Below are 22,395 nucleotides of genomic sequence, written 5' to 3'. Positions count from 1 at the left end.
TGTCCCTTCTCTCCTCCCTTCCTTGGGCAGGGAGACCCCTGGGTGCAACCTGGGGGCAGGACTTTGCCAGAGTGGGCCTGGCCCCGGGCAGTGGAGAGCCAGCGGTCCATCTGGGCAGGTGAGACCCGCACAGGCCTCTTCCACGCGTGCCGCGGTGCGCGCTAGTAGCCAGCAGGGGGCGGCAGAGAGACAGGAGTGGTCCACCGAGGAGTCCAGCTCTGAGCCGCGCGGTGCGAACCCACCGAGGCCGCGCTCAGAAGCCCCATCTCCCATCGACAGGCCGCTGGGTTCGGGAGGCTGCTGGGTCTTTCTTTTTCCTCAAGTGCAGGCAGAGTCCCCGGGAGCCATGGCCAGCCCTTCCGGCAGCCCTGAAGACAAGGGCAAGCTCAGAGGCAGGGACGGCCGGCAGAGGCGGGAGGAGGAGGATGCCCCTCCGGAGGAGAAGAGGTTGAGGCTGGGGCTGGAAGGAGGAAGCGCAGCTCAGGAGGAGGGAGAAGACGCTCCACGCCTGGGCAGGGAAGAGACGGGCACCCAGACAGGTGTCGAAGGCAGAGGTGTAAGTGAGCAGGGGCACAGGAGGGATGCGGCTGGGGGGTGGCTGGGACGTTCCCCATCTCTCCGCCGTCAGGTCCAAGTTGGAAATTGGGCAGCAACTCCTGCGTGGCGGGCGCGGTGTGACAGCTTGCAGGGACCTCCCGAGAAACTAGATGTTCTGATATTGATGGAAATTCCTTCTTGTTTATGTAGCATGGACTTGCTGGTTCTCCTTGACGTCCTTGGTGGCTGGGAGACCTCTGGGCTCCACGGTTTATTGAAGGCGGGGGGGGGGGGGGGAGATCTCTGCGTCCTGGGGCCCCAGGAGGGGAAGGAGGTGGGGTTGTTCTGAGCAGCCCTCACCCAGCACCCCTATCCTGGACAGCGCTGTTTTAGGCGTCTCTCTGGGACTTTGCTGGTTGTGTGTGCCTCTCTAGCAAGGGGCTTGGGTAGGAAGTACCTGGGCATAGTCTGCCCAACCTGGCCCTGTTGGCCCTGTCAGCGTGTGCGCTGGCAGCAGCCACCAAGCCCCTCTCCTGCCCGCATCTTCCTGTCATTGCTCCCATTCTGCTTGGGCAGTGAGAGTTCAGGGAAAAGGCAGGTGGCTTCCACACCCTAAGTCACTCTCTTCTCCCCATCCCTTCAGAGAGGGACAGAAGCGAAGTTCTGTGCACATCCTGGGGTGCTGCCTGCCCCTGGTCCTGCCGGCTAAGGGTATGTGTGAGGTGATTTGTTGTGTATGTTCGTGGGTATGTGAGTCATTAGGTGCGTGTGGATGAGTCTCTGAGGCCAGCTTGACCACCAGTCCCCACTTTCTGCTTTCTCTCCTGAATTTTCCAGCTGTGACCTGGTGACCTTACGTCGGGGAACACAGTGTCGGGAGGACAGATGAGGGCTGGTGAACAGCTGTCCCCACGGCAAGGGCTGCCACCTTGAGAGTTTTCATGAATAATGGGGTTGACCTTTTTGTTTCTTCCAAATGTTTTTATTCTTGACCATTTGCTTGGCTAAGCTCATCTTAAAAATTTGATTAGTGACTGCTGAGCCCCATGAGGGAGAGTTCTCCTTCTTTCTCCAAATCCACGCAGGCAGCAGAAGCAGCTTCCTCTGATGGCTCCAATGGCTGGGCTGCAGCACAGCCCAGCCGATCGGCGTGCCTCCCTGTGGCTGTCAGTGTGTTCAGATCCTGGGCCACCTGAGCACCAAAACCAGGGGAATTTCTCTCTGAGATCCCAGGAGAAGGAATGCTTTGGAAGGCTTCTGGGATACACCGTGGAAAGGATGAGAAGGGAGTAGTGTCGCAGCGTGGTGAGAGGAGAGGCCCACGCGGTTTCGGGGGCGGTGCAGTGCTGTGAAACTTTCACTGTTGTCAGCCCCTCCCTCCTCCTGTCACCTCGCTCTTCTGTGTGGAACTTTGCTGAGGACCCCTGAATGGAGTGAAGTGACCCAGTGCAGGGCATGCTTAGGAATGTGGGCTTGAATCTCAACTCGGGCCCTTCTTAGCTGGGTGACCTGGCACACGTTATTTAATGTTTCTGAGCCTTAGTGTCCTTATTGGCAAAATGGATATGTCAACAGGCCTCTTTTCATGGGGTTATTAATCCTGAGATTAAGCAAAGATTATCCATAGAAGACACTTAGCATTGCGCCTGGCACATAGCATGTACTCAATAAATGTGATTTAGTACTGAAACTCACTCCCTTTGGCTTGCTTGCTGCCATGTTTGGTTTTGGGATGAATGACAAGAGACAAGGGTCTTGGGCCAGAATCTCCAGAAAGCTGAATAATGCTTCCTGGAGGTTAAAGGAATTATGTGTAGACGCTGAAATTTTTAAAAGGCAGAAACCCCATTGAACTTTTTGGTTCACAAAGGGAAATGGGGGTGCCACAATTTTGAAGGATCATGTCATAACTGGACAGAAACTGTTCTTTGTTTCCTGAGTCTGGGGGCACCTGGATCTCCTGGGGGCATTGGCAGCTCAAAGACATGGCGTCTTGGTTTTCAAGTTTAAAGGTTGGCCACAGCGTGGGCTGCCCACAGTGCCCCTCAGAGAGATTTCTCCCTCTTTTTAGATTTTGTAGGAATATTTCCTTTAAGCAACCAGGAAGCAGTTTCAGGATGGTGCTAGGAGCAGCAGCAATTTCTCTAAGCAGAGCCCATTTCTTCACTCATAGACCGCATCCAAATGGATCAAGAACAGCCTGCTTTTTCACGAGATTTTGTCTGTGTACTGGTAGACCATTACTTGGCTAAAATGTCAAAAAATCCTTGTTCTTTAATAGCAGCTTATTTTTAGATGCAGATCATTTTGGGCTTTTCTCTGAGGAAGCTGCTCGGGCATCACCTCACTGTCCATATTGTATCCAGATGTTTTTAAGGATAAAATAGCCTTTTCTATCATTAGGTCCCGCACTTTGGGTGGCAGAGGTTCACATGTGACCAGTTGCCCTCAGAGTGGCTCCCAGGCTTGCCTCTTTAAGGAGGGGGTCGCCTCCTCTGATGATTGCTGGGGATGCTTTTAGTTGGTCACCTGGAGCCCAAGGAGCCCTTTCAGTGCTGAGTCCTGTAGGAGGTGCAGTGGAAGGAGGGCGTGTTTTTAGTGAGGGCTAATCTTCCACCAGGCATCGCAAGTTTCACAGATTCCCTTAAGCCTCTCTAGCACCAGTGCTGTTGAGCTAGTATCAAAAAAACTAGTCCTCCCAGAGCTTTTATTGGTTCCTTAGAGTGATCCCAGGGATCACTACCCACAGTTCTACCCACAGCTCTTCCTGGAAGCAGAGAAAAGTCTCTCCTAGGTAATCGGTTATCATCCTCAGCCATTGTTCAGTTTTTCCCAAGATCAGGCAGCTTGGCATAGATTTCTGGGTTGTGTTGGGCAGAGCTGAGCTTTTAAGGGTAACAGCTCATCAGAATCCCTGAAATTGCTACATGAACTCTCCACTCCAGGGTCAGCATGGGGCTCCTGGAGGGGTGGATCCAGACTGCAGGTCTTTCCTTTCTTGCTGGTGATGGTCTGCACCTGCGTGTCTCCACTTTGGCACTGTGACATTTGGTGAGATATTTTGTGGGGGCTGTCCTGTGTACTGGCCTCTGCCCACTGGGTGCTGGTAGCACTGCCTCCCCCGCCTCCAGTTGTGACAACCAAAAATGTCCCTAGGCTGAGAGCCACTGATCTACATTTGCAAAAATGTTTTAGAGTGTGGGTATTGAGTTTAGGTCCCTGCTGTACCACTTGTAAACTGTGCAGCCTTGGGAAATTTACACTACCTGAATGGGCCTCAGTTTCCTCATCTGTAAAACAGAGGTAATGAAAGACAATCTCAGTGCAAGGTTATGAGGGCATTCAGTAAAATAACAAGATAGTAAATGGAAAATGCTTATAGTATTTATATACTGAAAAAGCACAAAACAAGTGGTCAATTTCATTAGAAAAATGATTTGGGTGAACCAGACTCCAACCTTCATCCCCTATCTATTGGTGAAGTGCAAGGGTGAATATCATCTACCTAAACCTCACATTGGATTTTGGCAGCCCCTCTGCTTTCCTCATGGAATCACCGGTTTCCCCCCATATTCCCCCTTGTTTCTCAGGTCCAGGATTCTAGGGCATGGGTAGGCAGACAGGTGGCTCTCGAGGTTCACTCTCACAACAGAGAATTCGGAAGCTGGCTTGAAGAGACAAGGCGTTTGGACCAACATCTGGATTTCAGGATTCCCATTTGAGCACAGCTGGACTCCAAAGGGCTGAAGCTGTCTTTGCTGAGATATAGCTATTTCCCTGGCAGTGATCTCTCAAACTGACATGCAGACATGGCTGCCCATTGGAATGTGGTGTGTCTGCCTTGGCTCTCCTATAATTTGTGAGGCTAGCTTCTGAGGACTGCGGTACGCAGGTGGTATACAATAGAGGGTTTCCTCATCCTTAAAAGTGGGGTGCAGGTTGGTGGAGGGTCCTTTCAGGAGGAAGAAGGCATGAAGAGTGTTCCTTTTAGCTAGAACAGACAGGCATAGGCTGCACACTGTGTGATTCAGACACCTTTGGGGAGGTAGGCGTCTCTGTGCCTGCAGCAGTTTTGGAGTCTGAGCCATGTTGCCCTTAGCTTTAATCATTTCAGAAATATTTAGCCCCACTTCTGGTCAACTGGAGCTCGATTTGGACTTTTTACCTGGTAAGATTTGGACAGTAGGTTAATGCCCTCCTAATTTAAAAAAATTTAGTAAGATGGTTGTTGTCCCTCTGTGTCCTCTGGAACATGACTTGGTGCTCAAGGAGCAGAAAGGAGACAATCTGGGGACTGGGGCAGGGGTCTCTGTTGGGGTTGCTGGTGGCTTGGAGAATGGCGGTGGTGGCTGTGTTGGAGCTGTGTGCCTGAACTGAGGAAAGTTTCTGAGATACATTCCACAGAACTTAAGCATCTTTTGGGTGTTGGGAATGAGAAGAAGTCAGGATCAAGTTAATATCCAGAACAGCAGGGAAAACCACGAATTTGAATTTGGGACTCTGACTGAGGTTGCTCTGAGACCCACGTGGCAATGTAGAATATTACAGATGGGTCTGGGGCTGGACTTATCAGTGTAGATGTAGTTGAGGTCCTGGGAACACCCAAGATTGACTGTGGAGAGAGTAGGGTGGCAAGAGGGGGGATTTGGTATAAGCCCAGGGAATCTGAATGATGAGAGGAGAAGAATCCATGAGAAGGGTCATAGGAGCAGCAGGCAGAGGCTATGAGGCCCCACAGACAGGAGAGGGAGAAAGACGAGGTCAGTTGTGTCGAAGAGAGCCCACTGGGTTTAATAGATCATGCTCATCAGCGGTTGCTGGAATTTTAATGGAGGACAATTGTGGGGGGCACAAAGATTCACCTTAGATCTGGCACTCTAGCACCCACCCAGGGTGTGTGCAATGAAACGCAGGCTGCTCATGGTCTTGACTCTCTTGCAAAACTATAGCTTGTGTGTGTGTGACTTCAAAGCCTCTGTCCTCCCCACAAGGCGTGGCTGTCACTTCCACATTACCTTGGAAAAGGACCCAGCCTTGGTGGAGAGCCCTGCCTGTCTTTGTGTCTCAGCACAAGATGGTGCCACTGGGAGACCCTCACCTCACGACTGAGGGCTGTTTGCCTTTTTCATTCCTTCTCCAAGTATTTGAGCATCTCCTATGTGCCAGGTGTTGGGCTAGGTGCTGGTCTATAAGATGGATCAGTCCCGGTTCTCCTGGAGACCCTGCTCTAGTGGAGGAGACAGACTCTGGTCCAAGGTCCAGAGCTGCCCCCCTGCCTGTGTTTGTAAATAAAATTTTATTGACACATAGCCACACCCATTCATGTAGTATTATCTGGGATTGCTTTCCTGCTACAACGGGAGAGCTGAGTAGTTGGGACAGAGAATGTATGGCCCACAATGCTGAAAATATTTACCCTTAGAGTCTCAGGTTAAGGGGCTTGTACCCACCATGGCATGAGTACAGCCACTCTTGAAATGCACACAGCTCTGGGTTGGGGTTGCAGCATGTGCTTAACTTGTAGGACTCCACAGAGAGGAGGGTGACAGGTATCCTACTCTCAGTCTTGTGGTTCTTTGGTGTCAAGGGCAGGATTGAGGCTTTGAAGGGTCTTTTCTCACCCCTGTGGCAGGGCACCAGGCTAGCACCATCAATTTTTGGATGGGGGATAGAAAGGAGGGAAGAAAAGGTGGCTTTTTGCCCCCGCCGCCAGCATCTCCCTAAGATGGATTTGGGGTTCTACTTGACACAGCTACCAAAATCCAGTGAGATCACCCTTCACGGTCCTGTGACTCTGAGATACCAAATCACCAAGAAGAAAGAAAACAAAGATGGTTTTTGCAAGCACAAGAACTCGGATTATTGAAATTAACATTTCCCCCGAAGTTTTATAATGTCTGGGCATGCATATTTAAGCATCTGCCTCAGAAGCTCTCACTAATAAGCAGATGGCGCATTTAATTTCCTTTTTTTTGTTCTCTGAGCAACACCAGGTTTCTTGCATGGCCTCCTTGCAGGCAACTGCACGTGGAGGTGACAGGACTTCTGACTACAGAACTCCAAGAGGCCAGAGAACCCTATATTTGTGTGGCTGTTGCCTTCTTTTCAACCCCAGTGGGAAGTTGTCAGGTGACTCACAGCATACAGGACTCCTCATTTGCTTTTCCAGAGTCTTGGCTGTATTTGACCCCCTGGGCCTCACTAACTGAGGAGCAGGGGTCCCAGGCAGGTCTGAGAGTGCAGCTCTGGGGAGGGGAGAGCCTGGAAAAAGCTGCTGGAGTGGAGGTTCCAAGAGGAAGGTAGCGGCAAAGAGGAAGAGAGGGGAGCTGGCACACAGAGCAAGGACCTTGACGATGCAAAGGAGAAAGCACGGAGAAGAGCAGACACCCTTAGCATGCTCAGGTGTGGCTGGGTGTTATCAACGTGCTGGTTTCCCTTCTCCCTGGCTTTTCTCACTGTGTTCTTGGGTGTCATAAAAGCAGCCTGGCGGGGGCTCTGTGCAACTTTGGGTCTCTATGGTCTTTGGAATCGCAGGGGCTGCCCCTTGAGTAGGCTCTCTGGCCTCTGTGCCCCTCCAGTCCAGTCCCTCCACCCTTGACTGTGCACGGACCCACCTTTCCTCTCAGACCTGCATCCTGGAGAAACCTGGCAAGGCTTGGGTCTTTGCTCTGGGCTTTGAATCCTGTGTGTCTGGATAAGGAAGGCTTTGTGATCTGGAAACTTAAGTTGGAAGGTGTGTGGTGCCTAGGAGGGAAAATGACTGCATTTCCTTTGGATTCCGTGTTCTATGTTGTCCTCATGGAGTTGTAGCCGCCTCCCTTGCTTCTCTCCCGTTTCTCTCCAAACACTGGGGCAAGAGCTGCCCCATCTGCCCTTGTTTGGAGCAAATCTGCCCAGCCAGACAAGATGCAAACAGCACACAGATGGCTGCAAAGCTTCCCCAGCTCCCTCTGCGAGGGGCCTGCAGATGACACAGAAGCCCTTGTCATCCACCTCCCCCTTCCAGAAAACATGGGCCTACAGCCACAGTGTTGCTGCTCTAGACACTCCTCCCTCACGGTGATTAAGCCGGCCTGTGTTGTGCCAAACAAATGAAGCTCGTTATTTCTACCATAAACTTGTTCAGGCGCATATGAATTTGATCCACCAGTGTGCCCCATTCATTTGCTCTCACTCTGGTCGTGAGCGCCTCTTTTCCCAGGCGCTGGTGGAGAGCTGCTTAAGTTCCATCTGAGAGAACCCATTTGAAACCAACCAAAGTTTTGGAAGGAAGCTGCCTCTTTCCTTTGTGCAGGTTCCCTATGGCTCTAGATATTTGATCACAACTTAATCATCCAGGGCCCTGCCCCTAGCATCACAAGCTTGAGCATGCATTTGTGTCCAACAGGCTGGGGGGGGGGCTATGAGGGAGGACATTGGATTTGGCCTCTGAGTTTATGACAGCGCTGTATGGGAAATAGCACTAAGAACCTGAGTTGTTAGAAAAAATGACTGTTTAGTTGTTTACGGAACTCCTTACAGAGAGGGTCTCAATTTCCTTTGCGACTCCTCTTATCTCCCTCAACTGAGACTTGCAAGGTGGGTAGCAGTTGGCATCTCATCTGGAGATCCCAGACAGGGGTGGCGAGGAACCAGGGTTGGGTTCTGGTTCCACTGGCAGAGATGAATGACCCTGCCCCCACCCCCTCAGCTGGAGGTCTATCTGGGAGTGGCTAGTTGGGCTAGGGCAGTGGTCGGCAAACTGCGGCTCAACAAACTGTGGCTTACGAGCCACATGCTGCTCTTTGGCCCCTCGAGTGTGGCTCTTCCACAAAATACCGACTTCTGCGCATGGGTCACGAGGTTTCAATCGCACTGTATGTGCGCGCCCGCACGTGGTATTTTGTGGAAGAGCCATACTCAAGGGGCCAAAGAGCCGCATGTGGCTCGTGAGCCGCAGTTTGTCGACCACTGGGCTAGGGGGATGGCAATGACAGTGGCCATCACCAGTCATCACCCTCCCCATGTGGCACCTGGCAAGCCTGTGCCCAGTCTCCTGCCTGCGGAGTGGGGTTAGGAATGCCAAGTCTGTAGCTCTTCCAGGATTGGTAGGAGGGTAAGATTAGATGGCAAGCGAGGGCCCTTTGAAAATCAAAACATTCTATTTAAATGCGAAGTGTTTTGTGACTGTGATATTTTCTGTCCTGTGAAATCATCAGTGACCCTGAAATTGTCTACACCAAAAAAGTGAACAGAGTGTGCCTTTCCTCTATGTCTCTGCCTGGGGAGGGAATTTTTCAAAGATTGTTGTTTTACACACAGGGAAAGCTAAGGAAGGTGCAGAAGCAGGGCCAGGATCCAGGACTCAGGACTCCCTGACTATGTGGGGTCTAACCTGGGGGAACCACTTTGGGTTTTCTCTACAGGTCACTCTGTATGAAACAGCCCCCATCTAATATTCACAAAGGGACCTTTGATGTTGGATGGATGTAGAAATTTCTACCACTTGGACAGCTCTGGGCTTGAAGCAAGTGGAAATACCTTTGGAGTCACAGATTTGTGTTTGAACCCAGATTTTTACAGTTACCAGCTTTGAGAATTTAGCAGGTTGTTTAAGATCTGTGGGCTCCAGTGACCTTGGAAAATGGGACACATTATACTATAGCTTGTAGGACTCCCACCTGGCTCGTGACCAGCAGGGCAGTGTTCAGGCATCTCAGGTGCCTGGCTCTAGTGCTAACAAAACCCGTGGTCATTCCCACAAATGTGTCCCTTGCAGATTATTCTTAGTATTGGGGATCAAGCACCTGAGGTGCTGACACAGTGTCTGCCCTGTAGTCAGCATTTACAGGTTTGTTTTAGTGCCTTCTTTAATGTTTTGCATAGTTTCATATTCCCCTAACGCTTAAGAACATCAGGATCTTATGAGGGAGTGTGTTTATTTAACTCTGCCAATTCCTGGGTCTTGCTCCCAGAAATTCTGATGCTTAGGGCTCTGCTTGAATCTGTTTACAAAGCTCCCAGGTGAATCTCATGTAGCTGACCTGGCTCTGGCTTGGAGATCCTATTTGGCAACTAGTCCTCGGTGCCACCTTTCTTTTTTGTTAATCCTCACCTGAGGATATTTTTTTCTGTTGCTTTTCAGAGAGAGTTGGGGGCGGGGGGGGGGGGGGGGAGAGAGAGAGAGAGAGAGAGAGAGAGAGAGAGAGAGAGAGAGAGAGAGAGAGAGAGAGAGAGATAGGAGACACATCAACTGGTTGCCTCCTGCACAGGCCCCAACTGGAGGTGGGGAGTGAACCCACAACCCAGGTACATACATTTGACCGGGAATCGAACCCAAGACACTTTGCTGTGTGGTTCGACACTCTAACCATTGGCCAGGGCCTTGGTGCTATTTTGCTTAAACGTCAAGTTTGGCTCTTCTACTCCATCTGGTACTATTATTGCTGTGTTCAAGTCAGCTTCCTCCCCTGGAATGTAAGTTCCTTGATGTCAGGCTCACCTCTCATGTTTGCATCAGTGAACCAAGCTTTACATGGGTACTTGAAGGAAGGGCACTGCTTGCTGAGTGGGGTCAGGTTCTAGGAGACACGTATGCACCCAAGTGTGTGTGTGTGTGTGTGTGTGTGTGTGTGTGTGTGTGTGTGAGACACGAATCTGTTTAAAGCAGATCTCTGCATTTGCCAGGAATCAGTGTGATTTACTCTAATGGAAGCCAGTGCAGCCTGAGCAGAGGTCTCGCCTTGAAATGGAGGAAGGTTATGGATGGGCAGAGCTGCTGAAAACTTTCCTGGGAGATACTTCAGTGTCATCCTCAGCTAATTGAACTCGTTTTCTCTTGCATTAAGCACTGCATGGAGGCCATTTCTATTTCTCCTGTGGAGTGGGTACCAGCAGAGTGCCCACAGTGAAAGCATGTGTGAGAAACTGGGATTGGGTTTGGGGATGGAGGTGCTTCTACTGAACAAAAACTCTGGGATGCTGAAGCTGGAAGAATAGGTATCATCATCATTTACCACCATGTGTGAGGTGAGGACTTGGCATCTGAGAGAAGAGCCTCCTTTTAGGTCCTTAACCTTTCAGATCATCCTGAGTTCCTCTTGCACACAATCAGTATCATGATTTGTATAGACCAGATTATACTCAGTTGCTTTCTGTGCTCAACAAGAAAATAAACTGTAGGGCCAACTTCCTGGAGGGAAGTTGTACCAGAGCCTCTCAGAATGCTGCCTGTAGACTACCTGTAAGAGAATTATTATCGAGACTATCTAAACATGTAGATTCCAAGGTCCCATCTTTTGGATCAGGATACCTGGGACCGGGGTCATAAAATGGACTGGTAATTCAAGAAGTTTGTAATCAACTAGGCAGATTAGATTATATATGAATAAGTGTAATGCAAACTAGATTAATAAAATAATACCTTGATTATTTTTAACAAAACATTGTTTAAAAAGAAATTCAAGGAATATGGAAAAGTACAAGAGACAAAGAACAATCACTTCAAATCCTACCACACCCAGAAATAAACCGACTTAATAGTAAGTGAACATCATCCCAGACTAAGCCTGTTTATAGATAGGACAGCTAGAGAGATGGACAATTCTGATCAGACCAAATGGGGTTTTTAAAACAAGTACCAAATTTAATGTTGCATGAATTTAACTGAAGGAAAAGAAACGGAAGGAACTGGTGATGGCTGTAGAATCCAGGCAGATGAGGAAGGCCAAGCAAGAAGGAACCAAAGAACTTTTATGCATATATGCATAACCCATGGACACAGAGAATAGTGCAGTGAAAGCCTGGGAGTGGGGTGGGTGCAGGGCGGAGGGAGTCAATGGGGAAAAAGGGGACATCTGTAATACTTTCAACAATAAAGATAAATTTTGAAAAAAGAAGGAGGTCATGACTTTGTGAAGATCAGATTTGGAAGAGGTGTGGGTATGGGAGGCAGAAGATAGGAGAATTTAACTACAGTGGGAATTTGAGATCTTGAGGCCAGATGGCTTTACAGCTATGATGAAGATCAAGGAGAGGGCATTAGGACAAAGCTGTGAAGGCCCGCTATTTAAGGCTGGGATGCGTAGATGCTCCCTGTGAAGTCTGCTAATTGGTGGTGGAAAGGTTAGCATCCTGGCCCTGCCAGATCTTCCCCAAGGAGGACTGCTCTGTTCTTGAGGCCTTTTCCATGTTCCTTGTACCATGACAGTTCTGTATAGTGTCCATGGGTCAAGGATGACATGGAAAAAACCGCTGGGAAAATGTTGTGGGAATGTGCACATTGATGAAAGAAAACTTGCTGGTTGTTCTTTTTGGAGGTTGTTCTTTATTCTAAACTAGAGGCCCAATGCATGAAATTCGTGCAAGGGGATTGGCCCTCCCAGCCGCGGCAGCTTGGCCCTCACAGCCCCGGCTTTGTCCAGAAGGTCGTCTGGAAGGATGTCTGGAAGGTTGTTCAGCTGTCCGGTCTAATTAGCATATTACACGTATATTATTATAGATTATGTCTATTCTATTTTATTATTTTGGGGGGCATTTTCAGATTTTTTTCTATGGGGTAGAAATTTCTACTGTTTATATCCAGTTTTCCTCTCCTTCTTGGCAATGGGAGGATTATTTCCTCCATTTCAGTGTAGGGGGAGGGACTGGTCCTGGCCAGTGGCCAATGGGGGCATTGGGCCACTGGGGGCAGAAGTGAGGTGTGAATTCGTAGTATCTGGCCTTCAGCACTCTCCCCTCTGCTGCCCTGACAGGTGACAAACCTAGATTAGTCTGAGCCCCAGAGTAAGTTCGATGTGAAAACAGCTCCTTCACCCCTCTGCTCCTTGATATGCAATGCCACGCAGCATGAGTGAGGAAAACAAGTCCTGCTGGCTTAGGTCACGGAGACTTAGGCGGTGTTAGTTATTGTGGGAAAACCTGATCAAGCTTGACAGGTTTCTTTGGTGATGGTGGGGGATGAAATTGGTCATTTAAAGAAGTCCTTTCTTTACCCCCCCCCCAAAAAAGGGGTTCTATCTATCTATCTATTCGTTTATTTATTTTATTGGCTTATGGAATAGAAAAATCTGGGAACCAGTAGCTTAAAGAATCACAATGTGGTATACTTACAAGGCTAGTTATTTCCCTTTATAGAAGCTTAGCCAAGACTTGGAGTATTTCAGTCTTTCCTACTCCACATTCCATGGATTTTGAGGAGTTGTTGAGAAAATGTCACAGCTGAAATGGTGCATGCAGCCACAGCCACCTGACTTGGGTCTAGCCATAGAATCCTCTTTAACCCTCTCTTGTTGTTTTTTTTTTAAGACCCTAGCTCCTGAGGCAGTTAAAAGCCCCTGTCTTACTCTTAAGCTCTCTTGCTTTTGAAGGAGCTTTGTGCTGCTGAGACATCTCAGCCCTTCAGAGGTATTCTGTACTAATTACGTTAAAGTACAGCCAACACTTCTGCTTCGTGGTCCCCCCAAATTAAACACCTCAATCATGCAAACACACCCAGTTGGATTTAATGCGACAGATTCCCAACTAAGGGCATAATTAGATCATATTTTTTCCCAGTTCAACTAAAAGAAAATTGCTGTTATGAAGTTTGCTCTCCGTCTTCCACGGTTTGTGTGTGTGTGTCTGGGTGTGTGTGTGTCTGTGGGTGGATGACTGCATGTAAGTGACAGTGTGTACCTGTGTGGGCGTGTGCAGAATTCCCATGCTAACTTCAGCTTTGTAGGAATCTTAGGGCCTTGAGCCCAAGGGATGCCATTTTAGGAAAAATCACTTGAAAAAGAGACAGAAAGAATTGAAATCAAAATCTCAGCTCTAAAGACACTGGCTTGTGTGGGTAGCACTGGATTTTCTTTGTTTGGGATTCCAAATGGCATTTTTGCTTCCTAGTAAGTGATCAGATCATAGGGTTAAAATTGATCACAAGCACAAAAGCGTAGGTAGTGTGTAATTCTCTTTGCATCAGGGTTTCTCAGCTGAGACGCTGTTGACATTTTAAGTTGGGTATTTCCTTGTTGTGGGGTTGCCCTGGGCACTGGAGGATGGTTAGCAGCATCTCCAGAGTCTACCTAGTAGCTGCCGGTAACACACTTCCCCCAAAGTTCTCACAACTTAAAATATCTCCAGACTTTGCTAAATGTTCCCTGGAAGACAGAATTGTCCCCAGTTGAGAGCTACAACTTAACGTAAAGCCCCAAAATCAGGTGTAAGGAGCTGAGGCTGATGGCAGTCTAGGTTGAGTAGCAACTGAAAGTGGGGTAGGGGTTTTAAGAGCAGCTGTAGCACTCTGTTTCTGGAACTGGGTTGTTGGTCATATGAGTATGTTTAGTTTGTAGGAAATATGTTGAGTCAGCCTCTTGAGCATATACATTTCTACAGGTATGTTATAATTCAACAAAGCATTAAACAATCAGTCCTAAGAGGAATGATTTGCAGATCAAAATGATTGGCACAAAGGCTGATCACCTGAATTTGAACTGCTGTCATATGAACATGAGGGGCCACCAAGATGAGCCTTTCAGAGTGTTGGCCAAGGGGAGGGGTGTGTACACATGTGTGTGCACACACATAATGAGATTTGCTAGTTAGACCTGATCCTTAGGGCAAGAGCAGTGAACACAAGTGAAATACCAAAGCACAGAACTTTCTAAATGGATTTGCTAAAACCTTGCGTATAACACAGGCCTCCAGCACAATTCCTATGTCCATATAAACAGGAGTTCTGCAACAAGGGACACATAGAGGGTTTGAGTTGAGATGGAGAAATCACAGTGAGACTGGAGAATTTGGCCACAGTGTCTTGGAGATATCCACAGTTTCTGGAGTCAACATACATGCATGGAACCACTGTGTGCCTAGAACTTGACAGGATAGGAGGTTAAAATGATGGTTGTGAAATGAAACCATTAGAGGTGACTCTACCCTAACACAGGGCAAGTGCCTTGATAGACCTCCTCCTGCAGCCTACATAAGACTAAAGGACGCTTTTTTTCCCATTACATATGAAAATGTATTGTGTTTCATATATACAAATGCAATTTGTGTTAACTCTGGGGTGGAACTATGCCCATATTCATAGCATTTTTTTGAGAGAGATTTATTTCTCAGCAAATCATCTCTAGAATATATTGAACTGGAAATTTACTTAGAACCAATAAAAGGAGGTTCTAAAGTCAGTGGTTTAAAGCAAACAATATTCCGTGTATTCAGCATTACCCTTGAAAATTCCCTCCATCTTTCATAAAGTCCACGCTCACCAGGTCCAACCCAGAATGTCCTCCTCCAGGGTTGGAACAGAGCATGGTTTCTTGCGTGGGCAGCTGATGAAGTCATCGAGGGGCCACGATTTATGAAGACTTGTGTCTCCAACCTGAGAATCGTTCATCAAAGTGAGATGTTCTCACTGGGAAAGGCAAATAGCAATGAGCGCCTGTTGTGAAGGCTGTGTTTGCAACTCCCCTTTCTCTTTCTTCTTGCCAAGTACTGATAGTTCATTTTCTACTGATTAAAAGAGCCCAAGTTGGTCTATACCGAGGAGTGAAATTGCTGTGTCATATGGTAACTCTATATTGAAATGTTTGAGGAACTGCCAGACTATTTTCCAAACTGGCTGTACCATTTTACATTCCCAGTAGCAGTGTATGAGGGTTTCAATTTCTCCACATTCTCACCAACATTGGTTATTGTCTGTCTTTTTTATTATAATTACCCTAGTGGATGTGAAGTGGTAGCTCATTGTATTGTGTTTTTTCTTTTTTAAGATTTTTAATTGATTTTTAGAGAGAGAGGAAGGGAGAGGGAGAGAGAAAGGGAAACATTGATGTGAGAGTGGAACATGATCGGCCGCCTCCTACATACTCCCTACAAGGGATTGAGCCCACAACTCAGACATGTGCCCTGACCAGGAATTGGACCAGCAACCGTTTAGTGCACAGGATGACACCCAACCAACTGAGCCACACTGACCAGGGCTCATTGTGGTTTTGATTTGCATTTCTCCAATGGGTAATGATGTTGAGCATCTTTTCATGTACTTATTGGCCATTTGTATACTATTGTCCTTGGAGATACATCTATCCTATATAATAAAAGGCTAATATGCAAACAGTCACTATGACATGCACTGACCACCAGGGGGCAGATGCTCAATGCAGGAGCTGCCCCCTGGTAGTCAGTGCACTCCCACAGGGGGAATGCCGCTCAGCCAGAAGCCAGGCTCACAACTGGTGAGCACAGCGGCGGTGGTGGGAGCCTCTCCCGCCTCCATGGTAGTGCTAAGGATGCCCAACTGCTGGGGAACAGGCCTAAGCCATCAGTCGGACATCCCCCAAGGGCTCCTGGACTGCGAGAGGGCACAGGCTGGGCTGATGGACCTCCCCTCCCCCCCGAGTGCATGAATTTCTAGCTCAGAAATAAAAACATAGATCCACACAAAAACGTATATTTGTATGTTTATAGTAGCATCATTCATAACAGCAAAAGCCAAAATAACCCACATATCCATCAACACATGAACAGATAAACAAAGTGTAGTTGACCCACAGAATGGATATATAAAGGCATGAACTTCTGATACCTGCTACAACATGCATGAACCTTGAAAACATGATGCTGAGTGAAAGAAGCCAGGCACAAAAAGTCACATATTATATGATTTAGTCAATAACAGGGAAATCTATGGAGACAGAAATTAGTGGTTGTCTAGGGCTGGTGAGGGAGTGGGAGGAGGGTATGGGATTTTTGTTTGAGGTGGTAAAATGTTCTAAAAATAGACTGTAGTAATGGTTTTACATAGCTGTGACTATATCAAATACCATTTAAATGTTAAAAAAAAAAGAACCCAAGAACCCAAGTTGAAATCCTTTTAGCATTTTTAAATTAAATTTATTGGGGTGATATTGATTTGCAAAACCGTATAGGTTTCAAGTGTACAACTCAATAAAACATCATCTGCACACTGCATCATGCACCCACCACCCCAGACAAAGTATCTTTCTGTCCCCATTTCGTCCCCCCACTTTTGCCCACCTCCACCTAGTCCCCACCTCCTTTCCCTCTGGCTATCACCACACTGTTGTCTGTGTATATATATTTTTTTCTATTGATCATTTCTAATGGACTTAAAAATGCAGATTCTTAGGCCTTGCCTTCAGTGATTCTGACTCAGAAGATCTGAGGTAGGGCTTGGATATCCCGAGGGATTCTACTGTTTGGCTTGGTTTGGGGCCCATTGCATTTGTAGGGAACCCTCTTTCTTCTGAAGTCCAGAGTATTGCATTTGTAGGGAACCCTCTTTCTTCTGAAGTCCAGAGTCATGGTGATGATGGCTCATGTTTATGGTGAGCTCATCATATTTTCCGCATGTGCCAAATATCTTTATTCTCATCATCTCCTGTTACTCTCACAGAAACTTATTTATGGGTAGATGAAATGACTTCTTTAGAGATAAGGAACTGAGGTCTTAGAGGAACTTAGTAACTTGTTCACAGCCCCAGCAGGAAGTGGCGGAATTGGAAGATACTCTGGTGGCATCTATTTGGGAGGCAATGCCCTCAAGCCCACAGATTTCATGATCCATGGGTGTCTGAAGTCCTGCCTGTGATTTCTGCTGAGACTGGGGTGGAGGCTCAATACCCTAGAATCACCACAACCTCTTGGGCACTTTCATCTATATCTGCTGCCTCTATCCCACACTCTGATGACTAGAAACATGGCCTCTGCTTTGATTTCCACAAGCATAAACCATTCACAATGAGCATTGATGGATTTTGTTGACTCGTTGAGATTTGGGGCCATGGAGAGGGTCACATCACTCCACACCTGATTTTGGCCAATTCCTTGACTTCTCTAACTTTGCTTCACCCATCTGTTTTCTAATTAGCTCCTCCCTCTTGGATTGCTCTGGGAATTCTGATTCTTGACCCTGTATCTTGCAGAGTCCCTTTACTCTCCTCTGAAACCAATTTCAAAGGTGTGTAGTTGAGCCCATGTCAATACTTGACATACAAAGGATTCTGCAGATGGGATCTGCTCTCTGGAAAGTGGTAGTAGTTACAGATTGATGTGGATGTTATTTTGTTTTCCTTATAAAACCTACTACTTAACTATCAAACTCTAAGCACCCGGCGGCAGCCCTTGGCTGGCAGCAGTCCTTGGCTCTCGGCAGTGGAGTGGATACGGTTCCTTTGTAACCGGGGAGGAATGCTTCACACTTAATGAAAGAGGAACTGGCTCTCTTTAAGAGGCAGAGGGAGGCTTCCAGAGCCGATGCCAGTTTGTTTGGAGGCAAATGGCTATTGTATTAAAATTGCCCAAACTTGGGCTGATGCCTTTGTGTTCAGAGCTCAAAGCCATAGTTGCTTGAATTTTTTTTCCTTTGGTTGGTTTTCCATTCTGTTGCTTGGCACGTTTCTGCTGATAGCTTTAACCCCAAGAGTTCAGGCCAGTAGACACTAATAACAACTATGTGCTGGCCTTAACAGCACCTACCATGCACACACCAGACACAGCACTTGAACAAGAGAGTGCCGTACCCACTCTCAGCCTCTCAAAGGAGCGGCCACCATTTGGCTTCTGAAGACACCCCTGCATAGTCTCCCTTAAAAGGGAAAGGGAAGAGCTTTGGTGTCTGAGGCCTGTTGAGGAGGGTTTAGCTGGGTCATCTCCAAGGTTTGGATGATGGCAGGAGCTGGCACCTGTGTTTAGAGGTGAGAAAGTGGGGTGGTTTGACCTCAGAGGAAGCTGAGATTAAGAGAAGGCTTTTTAGAGTTCCCAGGTATAAGGGAGACCTGTTACCTGATGTCTTGTGGCCGAGCCTGTGGCCAGTGGCAATGGAATGATCATATGAGGGTCTTCTGTAGCAGACGGCCCCCAAAGGTTAACAGATTGGGAGCAGCTGCAATAATGACGACCTTCAGGCACTAGTACCTGACTGGCTTTCCAATGACCTGTGAGCCCAGAGTTCTCGTGTAAGCTCATGGAGAAGATAAAGAAGCCCCAATAAGGACAAGATCGAATTCCCCACCTGCCAGGCATATGGGGCTGGCAGCAGATTTAACTGGTGTTCCAGAAATAGGAATGTGACATTTCTTACACCTGGATGTGGTGGAATAACATGGATTCCCTCTGGTTTGGAGGGAAGGAGAACGCTTGTAGACATAACTCAAGTTCCATTCTGAAGCCCAGTGTCTACAAATGCAGTTTCTACTGGTCCACAGTCGAAAGCTCCAGAAGCACCACATCCATTGCTGTGGGTCTTGTGCATGGCCCTGTCCCCAGTCTCCCCTGTTTGTCCCATAGAAGAAGGAAGTGCCAGCATCACTTCTGTCCCCTCAGGGAGGAGCTGGGGCAGGAGCTTCCCTGTTTTTCTGCATGTTTCTGTGATCTGCTTGGCCAGACTGAGGAAAAAGTTAACTCTGTCTGGCCAGGTTCATGTGTTGGTGGTGGGTCACTTTGTCTAAACTGTGGCGGTGGGCCCCTGCTTTGTTCCCTTGCACAGGATCCAGGCTTTCGGGTCAAGTAGGACATGGGGGAGCTGCCTCTAGCAGAGCCAGCCAGCCAGTGACTGGCCACTCATTTTGAACAACGGGGGTTTATGATAGCCTCACTTATTAAGACGAGAGATAGCTGATTCCAGGTTTTGCTAAATGAATAGCTTGAGACAATGAGTTGTTTGTTCAGCCTTTCCGTGATGTTGCCTTTCTCCTCGTGGTCACAGAGGCTGTTGCAATCCAAATATGAGGTCCTCATATGGCAACACCCAAAGGCAAGAAGGAAGGGGCACAGTGTCTCTGCATATTTCTACATTAAAGTCTCTCCCAGAAAATCCCAGCAGACTTCCAACACCCCAGCCACATCAGCCCTGGGCTGACAGGGAGTGGATGTCCCTCTATAGAATGGTCAGAATGGAATTTTAGGACTAGTCCTAAGTGAATTATAAGCAAAGAGAGGTTTGATTAGCAGGGTTAGTTTAGAATCCAAGCCTTAGACTAGGGAACAGCAAACTTTTTCTGTAAAAAAAGGTAATATTTTAGGCTTTTTGATCCAGACAACCTGTGTTGCAACTATTCAACTCTGCCGTTGGGGCATGAAAGTAGCCATAGACAATGCATAAACGAATGGGCATGACTTTATTCCAATAAAAGCTTATTTACAAAAACAGTCAGTTTGCCAGATTTGGCCCTTGGGCTGTTGTTTTCCAAACCCTGCTTAAACCAATCATATGTATTCCCTGGGGCTGAGCCAACACTTCCTAAGAAACAAGGCAGCCAAGTACCAGAGTAAAATAGGAGTTCTGTTGTTACCAAGGAAGAAGGAAGAAATAACCAGTCTGTGTAGGTAACTGATGGTGTCAGGGCCAAACTAGCTCTGCAATTCACTTTATTAAGATAAAGGCAATTGGAGGGTTCCCATCTAGCTGTTTGTTCAAAGTTCGTTGAAACAGCAGAGAAAGGGACAGTGACCCTTGTGTCAGTTATCTATTGTCACAATAGTGCTGTGTAACATGTCATTCCAAACCAGTGGCTTAATACAACAGCCATTTTTTTAACAGCCATTTTGGATCTGCAGGTCAGCTGATGGTTGGTTGATCTAGGGTGGGCACATCCGGGAAGTTCTGTTATGCTCCTAGTGTCTCTTATCTTCTCCTGGGACCAGCAGGCTAGCGTGGGTAGTGGTGATGGCATAAGCATAAGGGAGCAAGAAGGATTGAGCATCTACTCTTTGAGCTTTTGGTCATATAGCACAGGCCAATATTCTATTAGCAAAGCAAGATACATGACTAAACCCATCATCAAGGGCTAGGGAGATATACTCTGACTCTTTAGTGGGAAGAACAGCAAAGTCATATGGCAAATGGCATGGATATAGTGCATGTGAAGGATTGGGTCCATCAGTGCACCATAACCAACTATAACACCCTGACCACCAATTAAATTTAAGAAATATATGCTTAATGCACCTGTTTCTGAATACTCCTGGCTGCAGCCCAGGCAACGGGGACCTGGCTGGGGAGGGACCATAGCAGGGGACCCCTATTTCATAGGTCTGGGTATGATCGTGTGTGGCTAACTTTGCACTGGCTATGGCTGATTTGCCATGTCTTGAGTCCCCAAGGGGTAATGCTTGGCCTCAATTCATTCCTGAATAATTTTGACAAAGTTGGTTTAAAGAGCCCAGGAAGTAAATCAATTGTAGATTTGAATTTTGCAGGGAGTGAGAATGGTTGAATATATATAGGCTTTCACATGCTGGTAATTGTTTCCTCACCACAAAGAAGGCTGGTTGTTAGGAAGCTGCTATTAGATTTATTTGCCCCATGAGTGGTGTGTGTGTGTGTGTGTGTGTGTGTGTGTGGTGTGCGCAAACCCACTTGTTGAAGCTACTTCCCTTTATAATAGCATTAATCAACCTTCTAAATAAGGGGTGGAAATTAAATAGGCTTCTCCAGACAGCCACTCTGCCCTTTCAAAGTGGATCATACATTGTAAAATAAAACACAGTCACATTTTATTTTATTATTATTATTATTATTATTTTAAAATATATTTTATTGATTTTTTACCGAGAGGAAGGGAGAGAGATAGAGAGTTAGAAACATCGATGAGAGAGAAACATCAATCAGCTGCCTCCTGCACATCTCCTACTGGGGATGTGCCCGCAACCAAGGTACATGCCCTTGACCGGAATCAAACCTGGGACCTTTCAGTCCGCAGGCCGACGCTCTATCCACTGAGCCAAACCGGTTTCGGCTATTATTATTATTTTTGATTGAGTTCAGAGAGGAAGGGAAAAGGAGAGCGAGATAGAAACATTAATAATGAGAGAGTATCATTGTTCGGCTGCCTCCTGCATGCCCCCTACTGGGGGTCAAGCGTGAAACCCAGGCATGTGCCCTGATGGGGAATCAAAACATGACCTCCGGGTTCATGGGTCGATGCTCAACCACTGAGCAACACTAGCCCAGCAACACAGTCACATTTTAAAAGGCTCTTTGTGTTAAATTGGTTCTGTCATCAACAAAGACATTAAATGCCTGAACAGTGGAAGGCCCTTATAACCCACAGTATTGCACGTAGCAGTCCCATATTTCGTTCCATTTTCTTAACAAATTCAAGTTGCTGAAGAGACCAGGTGGATGTATGTGAAAGTTCAGTTTTTGAAATTATTTTTGAAGGAGTGGAGCTTGTTTTCAGAAAATATTCATGGGATGCCTGTTATGTCCTGGGCACTGTACCAGGGGCTGAGAATACAACAATGGGCAAAAGCAGGCAGGGTTCCTGCCCTCAGGGAGTGAGCAGTTTAGAGCTGCACCTCCCAGTAAGGTAGCCACTAGCCACAGGTAGTTACTGAGCATGTGAACTGTGGTGAGTACGAATTGAGATGTCCTGGAAGTGTACAGTACCCACTGGATTTTGAAGACTTAATATAAAAAAGAATGGGCCTTGACCAGGTAGCTCAGTCAGTTGAAGTGTTGTCTCAATATGCTAAGAGCATATACAAGGAGCAACCAATGAAAGCAAAAATAAATTGAACAGCAAGTCAATCTCTCTCTCTCTCTCTCTCTCTCTCATCAATGAAAAAGAATGTAAAGTGTTTCATTAATATTTATAAAAGAATGCATGCTGAAAGGTTATTTTGGATATATTTGGTTAAATAAATTATATTCTTAAAATTACCTCCCCATGTTTTGTTTTGCCTTTTAAAAAATGTGACTACTGCAAAATGTAAAAGTGAATATGTGAGTGCTTCATATTTGTATTGGACACTGATGGTCTAGAGGAGGTTATAGGAATCAAGTGGAGAGTTATCCAGGTTTTTATATGTTTGTCACAACCGCTGTGGAAGAGTACAGGATGTGAAGAAATTACACAGATGAGGAGAGGG

General features: G+C 47.1%; 1 protein-coding gene across 4 annotated transcripts in view; it reads left to right on the top strand.

Moving 5' to 3' along the window:
* The first annotated feature begins 296 nt into the window (after positions 1-296).
* The window catches only part of RBFOX1 (RNA binding fox-1 homolog 1), a 2,058,026-nt gene continuing 2,035,927 nt past the window's right edge, over positions 297-22,395 (top strand). For 3 of the 4 annotated variants that reach the window (XM_036309606.1, XM_036309602.1, XM_036309604.1), the window contains exon 1: positions 297-556. In XM_036309606.1, the coding sequence (XP_036165499.1) occupies positions 347-556 (210 nt within the window). In that variant the 5' untranslated portion in view covers positions 297-346. The remainder of the gene's footprint in view (positions 557-22,395) is intronic. The other variant, XM_036309603.1, reaches the window with a different exon arrangement.

Source organism: Myotis myotis, unplaced genomic scaffold (genome assembly GCF_014108235.1).
Source record: "Myotis myotis isolate mMyoMyo1 unplaced genomic scaffold, mMyoMyo1.p scaffold_m19_p_5, whole genome shotgun sequence".
Lineage (NCBI taxonomy): Eukaryota > Metazoa > Chordata > Mammalia > Chiroptera > Vespertilionidae > Myotis > Myotis myotis.
Note: the sequence above shows the minus strand (reverse complement) of the source record. Positions and strands in the feature narration are given on the sequence as shown.